Genomic DNA, 14516 nt, shown 5'->3' with positions numbered 1-14516 from the left:
TCAGTTTATTATGGTACTAGATCAGCAGTATAAAAATGGGTAAAAATGCAATAATTATAACAACAAGGTACAATAGTTATAAGAACAAGCAGGAATAAAAACAGGGAGAAAAGAGTCACTAACCAACTAGAACAGGGGTCAGCAAACTTTTTCAGCAGGGGGCCAGTCCACTGTCCCTCAGACCTTGTGGGGGGCCGGACTATATTTGGGGGGGGGGGTGAATGAATTCCTATGCCCCACAAATAACCCAGAGATGCATTTAAAATAAAAGTACACATTCTACTCATGTAATAACACCAGGCAGGCCCCACAAATAAACAAGATATGCATTTTAAATAAAAGGACATATTCTACTCATGTAAAAACATGCTGATTCCTAGACCGTCCGTGGGCCAGATTTAGAAGCCAATTGAGCCAGATCCGGCCCCCAGGGCTTAGTTTGCCTACCCATGAACTAGAGCTTTGAATGTTACTGAAGCGATCCAGTTGAACACTTGTGAAGAAGAATCATGTGTCTGAAACACAAGATTTCGTCAACTAAATGGTGGTTAGCGGGTGACTAGGGGAGGGAGTTCACTACTCTGTCCCATTTGTCATTTACGCACCTGCAAATCTCTGAGGCTGAGGCCAACCCATACATTATTCATCAGTCACTTATAAGGAGAGTTTGCTGTGGTGGTTAAGTGCACACATGAAGGAATGGCATTCATTTCCAAGCACTCAGGAACACAACAGTGAACACACACCAAGGAACAGACACCACTGAACTCAGCCCCCGGCACTTCATTGTGTTTACAGACATGCACCTGCCCCAGGCAAGCTCAAATGCCAGAATAAAGGTGAATCAGCCATGAAGTTAAAGAACTTTATCACAGCCTGCACAATTCAGACAATGGCTGTGAGACTAAACACACTCAGTGATCACACAGGGTTCCTTGTTGTACATACTACATGGTAACAAAATGATAATCTTTTATTCCAACAGCTTCAGAGTTTATAATTTAACTGATCTCAACTTCGCCTCCTGCTGTTCTGATTCCATGGGGTAGTGAACCAAGAGTCAGATGCAAGCATTGAAAATAGTAGTGTATATTACTATTGTAATTACTTGCCGTGCACATTTGTGTAAACTTTGGAGACCTCTTGACTATAAGCTACTGGAAAAGCCTGCCTACGTAAGGCATCAGGGGTCTCTGGCTGGGGACTCTGGCAGCCTTACTTGCGGTTCCACTGTGATAGCCTGAAAGAGGCACGAACAGCTGGTTTGTTCTCTGTGGCAGAAGTCCTGTGGCCCAGCAGATGGGCAGAAGGTGGCACTGCAGCCACCTTCTAACCACTGTTAGAATCATGTTATACAATACTTGATGAACATTTAACCAATATTATACATTTATCAGTGTGCCCTTCATGTGTTACAAAAATGTGACATGCATAATCAAGCACAGTAGCATCCTTCCATCCATCAATATTCCTCACCTTTGTCCTTTATCTGTATCTTTTGAACACCCTTCTTTCCCTGCTCCTCCTCCTCCTCCAGTCTATTCCCTTTTCTTCCTCTTTCTTTCATTTCCTATTAATTTAGATTGCGTCACATACTTCCTCAGACATACATCCTCGCAGCAGCCCATACTTCCTCAGACATACATCCTCGCAGCAGCCCTGCCAGATAGGGTTGGGTGAGAGAGTGTGGCTGGTCCAGAGTCACTCCGGTGTTACCCATTTCGCAGCAATTTCCCTGCTTTCTTCTTTCCTTCACATCCTGCATGTTTCCTGGGACTACATACAGTCACAAAGAAGTAAACAAGCTTCGTGATTCCTCAAAACTCTCCCTCCGGCTGGAAGGTTAAAGGCGAGGAGTGGGGAGGAGATGTCAGGATGTTTCTGGGAAAGATCAAAGTGCCTTAAGCTTAAGGTCTTCTTTTTGTTGGTGATCTGGAATTTGGGAGAGTAATGAGAGAGCTGCGTGGGTTTTCTCAGAGTGAGGCTCTGCTGGATGCAGAAAGGTCTCTGGCTGCGAACCCAAGGGCGGACAAAACACCCCTTTCCTCGCTTTCTCTCTCCCTCGGAAAAGATCAAAGGCGGGAACGATTCGGGAGAAAGGCTGCCTTCCGGAGCCAAAAACCTGTGCACCGGGTAGGGCCGTATCACACAGGGCCAGAGGGCGGGGTAGCTCCGCGCACCCTCCAGGTGAACCCTCCCAAAGCGCTACACTCCGCCCCTCGACGGCTCGCCTTTCCTGCCGGAGCTGCGGCCGGCCCCATTTTCTTATCACCAGCACCGGGGGAAGGAGCAGGGATAGCTGGACGCTCGCAGCGAAGAAGGCACCGAGACTTCTTCCTCTCCGGGCGGGCCGCTGCTTCTGCTGCTTTGGGATTCGGAGCCGGAGGGGAGCAGCAAAGGGCTCTCGCCATGGCTTGCCATCTCGGACCTGGGATTTTGCTGCTCGTGGTGAGTTATGAAGCCCACCCGGAGTTTCCCCACGATCAGAATTGCCCGAGAAATATATAGGGGGAGGTCTGTGTGCGTGTGGAGAGAGCTTAACTTTCCCAGTTTTATTGTGCACTTCGAAGCATAGGGAGGGAAAAGGTCGCCCCGCAGGCGAATAACAGGCTTGGCGGCTGCTTGGCGGAAGGGTTTCTGCTCCTGGAGCGCAGGAGCGCGCGCCACGCCCGGGAACCTGGGCGAGGAGGTTGCGCCGGGGCGGGAATGGCTGCGCGCCCGCCTGGAAACACCCCTCGCCGAGGGGCTCTCGGGGTCACAACCGGCCTGCGGGGGTCACAAACTTAGCCTTCGCGGGAAACGTTGGGAAATGGGTGGCTTGGAGGTTCGGCCGTCGCGGGGGGAAGGGATTCCCAACGCGCGCGTTCGTTGGTTTTTCTAAAAAGCGCAACCTGGAGCCTTGCTTTTATTTCAACCAACTTCAGGGGGAAGGTTCTGTCAAGAGATTCGACTTGGCCGGGAGAAGGACTTGACTTGCCGTCTGGGTGGCGGGAGCTGAAGCCCTCCAGGCAAGTTGCTGCTAGTTTGGCCGTCTCTCCCAGTTCTGCCAGGAGCCTTTTTGGGCGGGGGTGGAGCGACAATAATAATCTATTGTCTGGTCACCGCCAGGTAGCTATGAAGGAAAGTCTTTGTAAATAGGAAAGTAACTGTAGGGGGGGTTGTTGTTGATGTTGTTTTACTTTGTTCTAGCTGTGGTGTTCCCTGCATGACATGGAGATCTGTTGCCAGGCATTAGACAGTGTGGTGTAGTGGTTAGGTTGTGTTAGGCCAAGAAGCCATCTGCCTTGCATGTGAAAGGGCCCAAGTTCAATCCTTGGCCCCTTCAGGTAGGGCTGGGAGAGGCTCCTCCTGCCTGAATCCTTGGAAAGCCATCGCCAGACAGTACTGAGATGAACTATGGTCTGGTTCAGTAAAAGGTAGCTTCTTAGGGTGGTGACGACCCAGGTTCGAATCCCCACATGACCAGCAAGCTCACTGAGTGACCTCTCAGCCTATCCTACTGCACAGGGTTCTTGTGAAAAAGAAAATGGAGGAGTCTCCATGCAGGCTCCCTAGAGGACAGGCAGGATGTAAAAGTACATATTTTGTTTTTTTAAGTGATGGAATGGCCATATTCAGAAGCAGTATGCACGGGGAAGGCACTGTTGGGTAGAAATCTGTTACCTTCATGCCCTCTCTGTGAGCTTCTTGGTGGAATCATCAGGTTGGTCACTGCAGGAAACGGTGAGTGGTGTTTAATGCTAGTCTTACACAGAGTAGATGCATTGAACTACATAAACATGACTCAGGTTTATTAATTTCAGTGGGTCTGCTCTGAGTAGGGCTTAGTTGAATACAACCCAGGATGCCAGACTAGATGATGAGCACTTGGTCTGGTTCACTTTGGACTTCTCTTAGGTCCTTATGGTTAAGAATCTATATGTGGGCTAGCAACCAGTAAAACATTTTAAGCTAATCATTTAAACTAATACCTGGTTTACTAGTAGTACATATGAAAAGGGGTCTTAGTGAACCACAAGCTTAAGATGAGTCAATAGTGTGATGCAGCAGCAAAAAACAACAAAAACCACAAATGCTATTATAGGCTGCATCAACAGAAGTATAGTGTTCAGATCAAGGGAAGTAATACGTAGTACCACTCTATTCTGCCTTGGTCTGACCACACCTGGAGTACTGTGTCCAGTTCTGGGTGCCACAATTTAAGAAGGATATTGTCAAGCTGGAACGTGTGCAAAGAAAGGCAGCCAAAATGATCAAGGGTCTGGAAACCAAGCCTTATGAGGAACGGTTGAGTGAGTCAGGTATGTTGAGCCTGGAAAACAGGAGGCTGAGAGGGAGATATGATAGCCACCTTCAAACATCTTAAGGGTTGTCACATGGAAGATGGAGCAAGCTTGTTTTCTCCTGCTCAGGGCAGGACCCGAATCAATGGTTTCAAGTTACAAGAAAGGAGATTCTGACTAAACAACAGGAATAACTTTTTGACAGTGGAAAAGACTCCACCAGAAGGTAGTGGACTTTTCTTCCTTGGAAGTTTTTAAGCAGAGTTTAGATGGCCATCTATCATGGATGCTTTAGTTGAATTTCCTGCATTGCAAGGGGTTGGATTAGATGGCCTTTGGATTCCCTTCCAACTCTGTTTCTACTTTTATGGGCATTTGCTAGATCATTGTAAAAGCAATTAGTGTTTTCTCTGGCTTATGCTGCCCGAGATAGTTCAAGATCTCTGTCTCTCTCCCTTTCTCTCTCTCTCTTAGAAGAAATAATTTTTTCCTCGCCCACCTACTGCTGGAAATACCAAACACTCAGTTCCACATCTTTTATCTTATTGAAGATCATCTTGAAATAGACAAGTTTGGAACTGAAACAACTCCTTCCTCACAGTAATAATAATAAATCATTGTTTCTGTCAGCTTTGCAAATATTTATTTATTTTACAAAATTTATATACCTCTTGATTGTAGCAAGTGGATTACAAGAAATATTAGAATTGCCAATTAAAAACAGTTCAAAGCAATTAAAAACATTTTAAAATAATTAAAATTATCAGGAAAATACAGTAGATTAAAACACTTCGGCATCTACATGTCTGGAAACATCTCTTGATGTTCTTCTCAATTACATCACCCTGTGGTGTACTTTGCATAGGAAAACTGAACCCAGGCTTGTCCTGACTCAAATAAAACTTTGAGGAAATGACAAAGATTCCAGAAAACGGTGTTGGTTCCTACACATCTTGTGAAGCAATAGACACCATGCAACCACCATTCCTTAAATTGTGCCTTGGGGGAATTTGTCTGACTGGTTTCATTCAACTTGCCCTGGAACATCTTACTGATGTCATGGTTCAGCCCTAGAAAAAATGATGTAATGATAAAGAACAGAATTTACTTCCCAACATATACAGAGAATCCCTACCTGTAGACAAGTCACTCTTGCAACTTGCTGATGGGAATGATGATTCTCTACTGCCCTTTGCCACCTGAAATATATATTTTCAGGACCCGCCTTATTTTTTGTGACTGCATTTTTATAACTTCCTTCCAGTAGAGATTCAGCAGGTTTCATCCCTGCTTTCTTTTAGATGTCACATAAAAACAGTGTTATTTAGACAGGCCTTCAAAGCATTCTTAATACTTGGTTGGGAGCCGCCCAGAGTGGCTGGGGAAACTCAGCCAGATGGGCAGGGTATGAGTAATATATTATTATTATTATTATTATTATTATTATTAATCTTGTTTTAACATTTTGTGAATGTTTTTATTGTAACATCTGTATAGTGTGCACCGCCCTGTATTTTTAAGGAAGTGTTGCTTTAAATATTTCAATAAAAATATGTATACATGGTATGGATAAAGTGGGCATAGACTGCCTCCCCCCCTCCCCTTACACTATAATATACCGTATTTTTCGCTCTATAACACGCACCAGACCATAACACGCACGTAGTTTTTAGAGGAGGAAAACAAGAAAAAAAATATTCTAAACGAAATAGTGGATATATTATTTTTGTGGTTCATGCTGTGGCCACAGACATGTGATCTGACAGTGAGTTTGGAGTAGCCCAATGCAAAAATCCTGAGGATCCATGTGGATCCATGCTTTGTAACCATGGAGGAGGGAAGGAAGGGGAACCATGGATCCTCTGCTCACGACTGCAGCAGATTCCCCCCCCCCCCCCGCCACCCGCAGGCATTCGCTCCATAACACGCACAGACATTTCCCCTTACTTTCTAGGAGGAAAAAAGTGAGTGTTATGGTGCAAAAAAATATGGTAATTTGTAGTAGCCCCTTGAAATTCATTGGAAGTAGATTCAGGACAGACAAAAGGAAGGACAAGACATGATAAATTTAATTATAATTATTATCACATTCTCTGTGACAGGTGTGTTTTTGGTCCCATCTTTAGCAACTTTACATGCCAATTAGATAAATTCATGGAGGACTAGTACAGTAGCTATAACTAAATAGAGTCCACAGTTGCAGAGGTATCATGACAGGGAACAGCAGTTGCTGGAGAGCAACTGCGGATAAGCTCTGGTGGGGATGGAAAACCTATGGCCTGAATTAGATGGAGCCTACATCTGGTCCAGTAGGCCTCTTCATACATCGTATGTTCAGTATTGGAACTGATAATGCTGAGATGCCATTGACTTACTTAAGGGCAAACTACATGTTACATATTGTTCTAGGAATGGATTGAGTATCAGTCTGAGAGAAACAGTATGGCCTTTTTCTCACCCACCTCCACTTCTGCAAGCTAAGCCATAATTTAGCTTCGTGTGGATCACTCTTTATCTCACTCCTGACAAACCATGAGCTGATTTACATCTCATGGTTTGTCCAGAGGAGAGTACACTAAGCCAGTGCACTAAGCCAAAGCATGATTTAGCTCACAGCAGTGGCAGGACTGGAGGAGAGGAGCAAAGTGCCTGCAGCTTCCTCCCCAAGAGCCTACATGCTCTCACATTCACAATTGTGCTTAGCACTAGGTGCAAACTGAGCCTTTATGTAATTTCCCCAGTATTGGAATTCCCCCTTGACTTAAGAGTGGAGAGTTGGCACACTAGTCCGTGTATTATCTCTAGAGCAGCAATTCTCAACCTGTGGGTTCCCAGCTGTTGTTGGTCTACAACTCCCATCATCCCTGAGCTCTGGCCTTGCTAGTTAAGGGTGATGAGAGTTGTAGTTCAACAACATCTGGGGACCCACAGGTTGAGAAAGGTTGAGAAATGTTGTGATTTCCATTTGCTATATGTTAATCATGTTCATAGATACTGCTTGTAAGGTCAGTGGTTGGAACTTCTCGCTGCTCAAGAGATGTTGCTGATGATTTATACCATGGCGGCTACTGAGGTCTGAGATGTTTATACACAGCAAGAGCAGTTAGGCCTACTATTGGTTACCATGTTGTAGGGGTTAAATTATGCTTTCTTTCACCCTGGTCAAAAACTCAGTTCGACCCACACACCCACATTTGTATACATATGAACATACACACACCTCTTTGCTCCCTTCTGATATTCATCTCCTGTGGGTCTCTTTGACATTCTCGTTATAGCAGAGGCAGCGTCCATAGGCTTCACTTGAACTCGCTACAGCTTACTCTTGAACTTACAGTAGTGATTCTCATGAGTAAATATGCATAGATTCAAGTCCTTCCTCAGTAAATAAGGAATTGTTTCACTTCCTTTTCCACAGCACAGGGTTATTTACTTCTCTGTCTGGTTTTAGTTTTCTGGGTCTGATTACCTATCATTTAATTATCCTGTAAATCCTTACATGAAGATATGTGGCAAGTGACCTTCATTTAATCCTGCCATGCCATTGATGTAAATGCTTAATAAAACAGAAACTCAAATCTTGCATGCCAACATGGAAAGGTAACTCTTCAGGTCAAATATGAAACTGCTAATGTAAAATGGCAATTATATTTATTTATATATAAAAGGTACGGTAGTTTTCAGTCGACACTAACATTTGATCTGTTTATACAACAACCAGTGTTTTCTTTTCTTTTCTGGGAAATATATGTGTTTCCTTCTCCTGTGGTTTTGATATAGAATATCTTAAGAACCTTACAGAAGAAAGACTTCACAGATCCATACTAGACAATTAGCTTGACAGTAGCTTCATATCCAGTAAAGAAAGGGTCGCTTTTCTCCTGTTTATACCCATTAGTTTTGTTCTTGTTTTTTATCAGCTGTTGCCATTAATCCAATTTTATTTTATTGCTAAAGTAATACGTAGGGTGGGTGGGGGTGGATGAATATTCGACTTTATTGCTGTAATTCTTCCAGAAAACGTAAATGTCTCCTCTCTAATTTCTCCTTGATTTTGCCCTCTAGTCTATAGTTTACATCTCAATAATTGCTTGTTTGCTTTAGAAAAGGAAATCCCTAAATGTTTCACTGATCTATTATTAACTTGAATTTTTGTTTTATCTTCTAAGTCTCTCAATTCTTCATCTGTAAGATGAAAGGCTAAAAGTTTTGTCATTTGTATTCTGTTGTCTGCTTAAATCCATCAACAATATTTAAACATTTTGTTAGGCATATTTCAGCTTCAGTATTTTTTAGTACTACATCACATGCATATGTTGTTGTTGTTTAGTCGTTTAGTCGTGTCCGACTCTTCGTGACCCCATGGACCAGAGCACGCCAGGCACTCCTATCTTCCACTGCCTCCCGCAGTTTGGTCAGACTCATGTTTGTGGCTTTGAGAACACTGTCCAACCATCTCATCCTCTGTCATCCCCTTCTCCTTGTGCCCTCCATCTTTTCCAGGGAGTCTTCTCTTCTCATGAGGTGGCCAAAGTATTGGAGCCTCAGCTTCATGATCTGTCCTTCCAGTGACCACTCAGGGCTGATTTCTTTAAGAATGGATGCGTTTGATCTTCTTGCAGTCCATGGGACTCTCAAGAGTCTCCTCCAGCACCATAATTCAAAAGCATCAATTCTTCGGTGATCAGCCTTCTTTATGGTTCAGCTCTCACTTCCATACATCACTACTGGGAAAACCATGCCATTAACTATACAGACTTTTGTTGGCAAGGTGATGTCTCTGCTTTTGAAGATGCTGTCTAGGTTTGCCATCGCCTTTCTCCCAAGGAGCAGGCATATAGGCAGACCTTAATTTCCTGCCTCAGACAAGATTTTACCTGTATCAGGTGAGGACAAGGGGCATGCTGATATCCCCACCCCCAAATGCAGGCATGATGCATAAAATGGAATAAAAGGAACACTTTATTGAACAATCATAAATCTGTAGCAAGGCAGTGACGGTGCAGATAAATAAGGCTTGAAACTAAATGAGGGTGAAGAGAGAGCACATGCTCTGTGCTCCTATGACCTTATTCTTCCCACTAGGGAGGGAAAGTCAAACACACCATTTTTTTGTATTTGTTGCATAGTAATGTTTGTATTTATTGAATGGTAATTCTAGGGCTACAGTTATCGCACTATGTTAATAAAGTGAATCGGCTGGTTTGTGTGCCACCATTACGATTAGAGATTGAGGGGGGCATGTTCTATGGCGTATAGTTAGGTTAATGGTTTAGTGGACTGATCTGAAACTTGTCAGTGTATGAGCAGTGGGTTTGAGGGTGGTCCATGCCAAATTTGGGGTGGAAAGGATAAGAATTGGCTTATTTTGAACCAGTTAAACATTTGAGACAAGTTGGCAGATGGTGTGTGTTTTACTTCCATAGAATTTGCTGGGTTAATTTTTCTGCAAAGTTTCCTCCATTTGTACTGTGTGATATGGGAAACAAGTGGTTGTGCAAAGTCGAGGAGATAATCTAGTATGTGCTTTTGTCCAAAAGTAGTGTTTCAAAAGCACATCAAAGTGTAAGTAGATAAATAGGTGCTGCTCCAGCGGGAAGGTAAACAGTGTTTCTGTGTGCTGCTCTGGTTCACCAGAAGTGGCTTGGTCCTGCTGGCCACATGACCCGGAAGCTTTATGCCGGCTCCCTCGGCCAATAAAGCGAGATGAGTGTGGCAACCCCAGAGTCGGCCACGACTGGACCTAATGGTCAGGGGTCCCTTTACCTTAGTGTTACATGGTTGTAGTTTTTATTTAAAAGGCATTTTTTGTGGTTGAGGTTAATGGGAATTCATAAGGGTGTTCCAAACATATGCTTAGTGTGAACTTGTTTTGAAAGAGGGTTAAGTCAAGGGAGAGGGTTGAATAGAACCCTTGGCTGAGCTGTAGCCTTTCAATTGGACCCAATGCCAGCAATGGCAACTCCATGAATGGTGAGTAAAGGCAGGTAAGAGTCAGAAGTTCAGCTGGGCAGCGAAAGGAGGTCTCCTTCCTTGAGAGCTCGGTAGCACATCTGATCCCACTGGGGCAACTTGCTGTTAGTACCTTGGGCAAGAATGGCTGCATTCCTGATCAGGAAATCCATAGCACAGCCAAACCCATTGGGGCTGATTCACAATTGTTCTTTTGCGCCTGCATCTCTGTCTGCCCCACACCTATCAGGTGTGAGCCAGGTGGGTGTGGTTTGGGCAAAACAGCCTCATGGGCCAAAATTGGGAATCGTGCCAAATTTGACTCATGGAGCAGAGGTGCCCCACCCTTGGGATAACACATGGCAGCATGATCCCCTGCTTGCCACAAAGTATATATGTGCTCAAGACAAAATTGTAGCCATACTGGTTCTCTTCATGCGTCTGATACATTCATTTGTATCATTCGCATCCTGCATTTGTATGTGTACAACCCTTGCTATTTTTAGAAGGCACCTAAAATTGCTAGGTTCTGTTCAAAAATTAAGAAATAAAGACTTGTCTTGCCCTTATCTTTAGACAGTAAGTCTGCAGGCATCTTAGGGAGGAAAGTAAAAAGGAAGGAAAAGAGAGGGAGGAGAGATGGTTATCTACATGGGGCATTAGAAGTTTCCTTGCATTTAATCTCTCCTCTGCAATTGGTGTTTGCATTGGAAATCCCCCAATGATGCCTTTCCTTCCCACCCTGAACAGAAAACTGGCATCAAAAGAGGACTTTTCTGCAGGAATGCAGTACAGATGAAAGTGTTAAATTCTCTCTGTGTGTCTGCTGTGATCTTCATAATTCATCAGTCCACACCAGCCTCATGCTGTTGCTGTTGTTTTTAAAACATGCATGTTACAGACACATTTAACTGCCTCTCTAGATTGGCCCTTCAAGAGCCACTTGCATGTAAAAAACAAAGGAAGAGTGTCAGATGCCAGGACAGTGCATTGAAAATGAACTGTAGTGTGTGGTGGAGCTTTTACTGTTTCACTGCAAGGCTGCTTTCAGGTTTGTTTTAGATAGTGGAAATACTTTGGAAAGCAATTCTGTGTGACAGCTTAGTCTGACCAGCCCATTTGGCATTGATGTTTAGCAACTGTACAAATATTATTTGCAATGTTGACTCCCAAGTTGGTTCAGCATGATAGAACGCTCCTGCTCGTGGGATTAAAATCCCAATTTACGTCTGCTTTATTTTATCTCATAAGAAATGTCTGTAAGGGAAGGTGTGCAAAGTTCTCTATTGTGTGCAGAAGAGATTTTTGCCATCTGTGTACTTTAAGCACTTCCATTTTGAGCTAAATCTCAGAAGGCTTTACAGAACCTTCTGCTGGTTCATACCTGTACAATCCCGAGAAAATGCATGAATCAGTTTTAACTGTGTTATGACAGAACGTTTAGTAATGCAAGGGCAGGGTAGCTTTCAGACAAGACAAAGAAAATGCATTTCTCACCCAAAACAAAGAAATCCACCCTGGAACAGAAACCTCCCCTAGGTTAAAAACACAACTTGAAAGCGTGCTGGGACTTGCAAAACAATGATTTAATATGGACACACACAAATGTCTGCATTGAAGTTAGGGAGCTGCCCAAATGAATACTTATTGTATAGGCTGCCAGTTCCTGCAACACAGTTTACAGTTGCTTACAAAGGGTGTGTGTCTTCTAATGTTAAAAGTCTGAATGTAAAGCATATTTCCCAACATCAGAAAACATTAATATGGGAATAAGCTCTTCCTTTTTATTTGGAAGTTCTGTTTTCGCCCTGGCATGTTTATGATCCTGTTCTGAAAGAAAAGTCAGCAGAACTCATGATCTGAATGAATGAAAGCTCATTAACTCAAATTGTTTTTTTTATAAAGATGCATGTTGTTGACCATACTGCCATGTGGTAAATACAACTTGTGCATGGATTGTCTTCCATTCTCTTTGTGAAATCTAATCTTACTTTGCTGACTTGCTGCTGACACAGGTGGCCAGTACACAAACCACAAGGTTGCTGCAGGTTCAGGTGCCACACATTGAGCTTATATTGGATGAAACACTATTTCAGCAAGTATTGTACGGCTTGCTGGCTAGTAGACTCTCAAACCACACTGAAAATTTCCAGTTCAAGGCTATCCATGTATCAGGAGTTGGCAGAAATGAATAAATGGATTTGATATACCGAATAGGAGAATGCCACTCCTGCAATTTAGCTGGAGAGTGTTTGACCCCACCCCTCCCTGGAGAAAGGTGAGGGGGTGGTCACATGGCCCCTGTGACCCAATAAGATGAGGTTTTTTAAGGCAGCACCTCCACTGACCTCATCCTTTTTGCATTTGAGGTGCCTACCCTCCGTTTACGCAGTGTGAGCTGTAGGCCGAGTAGGATTTGGGGAGCACCCTATCATAGGGTCTCCTTTTTTGCCTGCTCCATACTGTTGGGCAAATTTAATTTGCATTCAGGAAGAGGTGTGGCTTGCTTGCCAGATTTGCATTGGTTTCGGGCAGGTGAGGAAGCAGAAAAAAGCCTAGGTTTACTGAACCTAGGTGCACATTTGGGTGAACGCTGTACAGCGGAGGCCAGGTATGCATGTGGGGACAGTACCCAAGGTTTACTTGGCAATGAAGGAGTCTTTCCTTCCTGGTTCTTATGTGAGGAGCCACAGCTCAGGGCTGCAGCACAGGCTTCTAGGGTGGTTACTAGAAGATTTTGAAGAAGTCTTCACCTGCCTGTTGAAATTCAGTTTGATTGGATCAGTTAACACATATCACCCATGCCCTGTTTCTTACTTCAGGGCATGGAGAGGCAAATGCAGGTTTGTTGAATGTAAAGTTTGCCAAGAGATGGTTATGGAAACGTGGGACTTGACAGGAAATTATTCTTGTAAATAATAGTCTTTCTTTGTTCAGTGCTCTCTCTGTCTTGTGCGCTCTCTCTCTCTCTCTCTCTCTGGGCGTGGGTGTGGGCTTGTTGTAGGAAGTATACAGCCATAATACTACTGCATAGTTCAAAGTCCCTAGTTCAGATCTCATCTCTGTCATGATGGCCTCCCTAGTCTCCACCTAAAAAGGGGGTAATAAAATACCCAACTTTATCTTATTGCTCTGGGTATAAAGCACTCTGAGCTCTCCAAAACAAAACACCATCTATTTGTTTTAAATATTTCTTTCTAATCTACATTTCTAAAAGCAGCCTAGTATAGAAATATATGAATGAGGCAGCTATTTTAGACGCTGTTCAGCAATGAAAACAATTCAGTGCAGCCAGTTAAAACCCAGTCTAGTGCAGGGGCTTAATATCATTCATGTCCCCAAAGCCCTACTGAGCAGAAGGGTTTTAACCATCATCTGGCAGAAGGTCATTAAAGTGCAGCATGATGATGATGATAAATTACATTTATTAATCACCTGTTAGCGATTTACATTTTAAAATATTGATAAATCATACCGGGGTTCTCAAATTGTGGTTGATAGACCGTTAGTGGTCTGTGAGCTTTCAGGTAGTTCACAGTACGTCTGTATGAAATATTCATATTGATCTATAAATGTGTCTTTATTGCTTCTTTTGATTCTTGTGTTCTGTCTTCCTGTGTTAAATTCAAATTGTAATACCGTAAAATATAATATAAGAAAAGAAGCAATAAAAATACAGCCACATATCACACAGCATCTTGCACAGTGTTTTACAAATGCTGCAAGTGGCAGGAAAATCATTAAGCATTCCTGGATGGAGGATGAGAAGTTGCCCAGGAAGAGAAATGGCCCAAGGAGAACTGCAGCCTAACAGTGGTGTATCCTGGCTCAGCTTGTTAAGCTATAATCATTCAGTTGTGTGAAGGGGAGAGCCATCCATAATTACATCTCTCTAATACTAGCATCTCTATAATTTTTGTTATAGGAAGGAACTTGGTATAAGGCTGCCATTTTGTAAACTTTTGCAGCAGCTGTTCATTTATTGTAATATGCGTATCAAGCTTGAGTTGAAGCAAGGGCAAAGTCTCCAAAGGTGGTTTATTCATAGAATTGATAAGCCAAATAGCAGTGTTTTGTCTCGTGACTCTTTTAAATGTGGAATGAAATAAAATTAAGCCTGTTTTGAATTTGGCCATACTACACTTAGCAATAGCCCAGGAAGCTAAGCAGGACCAGCTGGTACCTGGATGGATTTAATGAGATAATCTTTAAGCTTTACTGTTTGTTCTATTGTATTCATTTTTAACATTACTGGGTGGACAAACAAGGAGGAATGCATTT

General features: G+C 43.2%; 1 protein-coding gene across 1 annotated transcript in view; it reads left to right on the top strand.

The window, feature by feature from the left end:
• The window catches only part of LOC310682042 (uncharacterized protein), a 74029-nt gene that overhangs the window by 39726 nt on the left and 19787 nt on the right, over positions 1–14516 (top strand). The window contains exon 17 of the mRNA XM_083450287.1: positions 1913–2448. Coding sequence (XP_083306413.1) covers positions 1913–2448 — 536 coding nt within the window. The remainder of the gene's footprint in view (positions 1–1912; positions 2449–14516) is intronic.

The sequence above is a fragment of the Podarcis tiliguerta genome, assembly GCF_965153285.1.
Source record: "Podarcis tiliguerta genome assembly, chromosome: 7".
Taxonomy (NCBI): Eukaryota; Metazoa; Chordata; class Lepidosauria; order Squamata; family Lacertidae; genus Podarcis; species Podarcis tiliguerta.
This window is presented reverse-complemented; position numbering and strand designations above follow the sequence as displayed.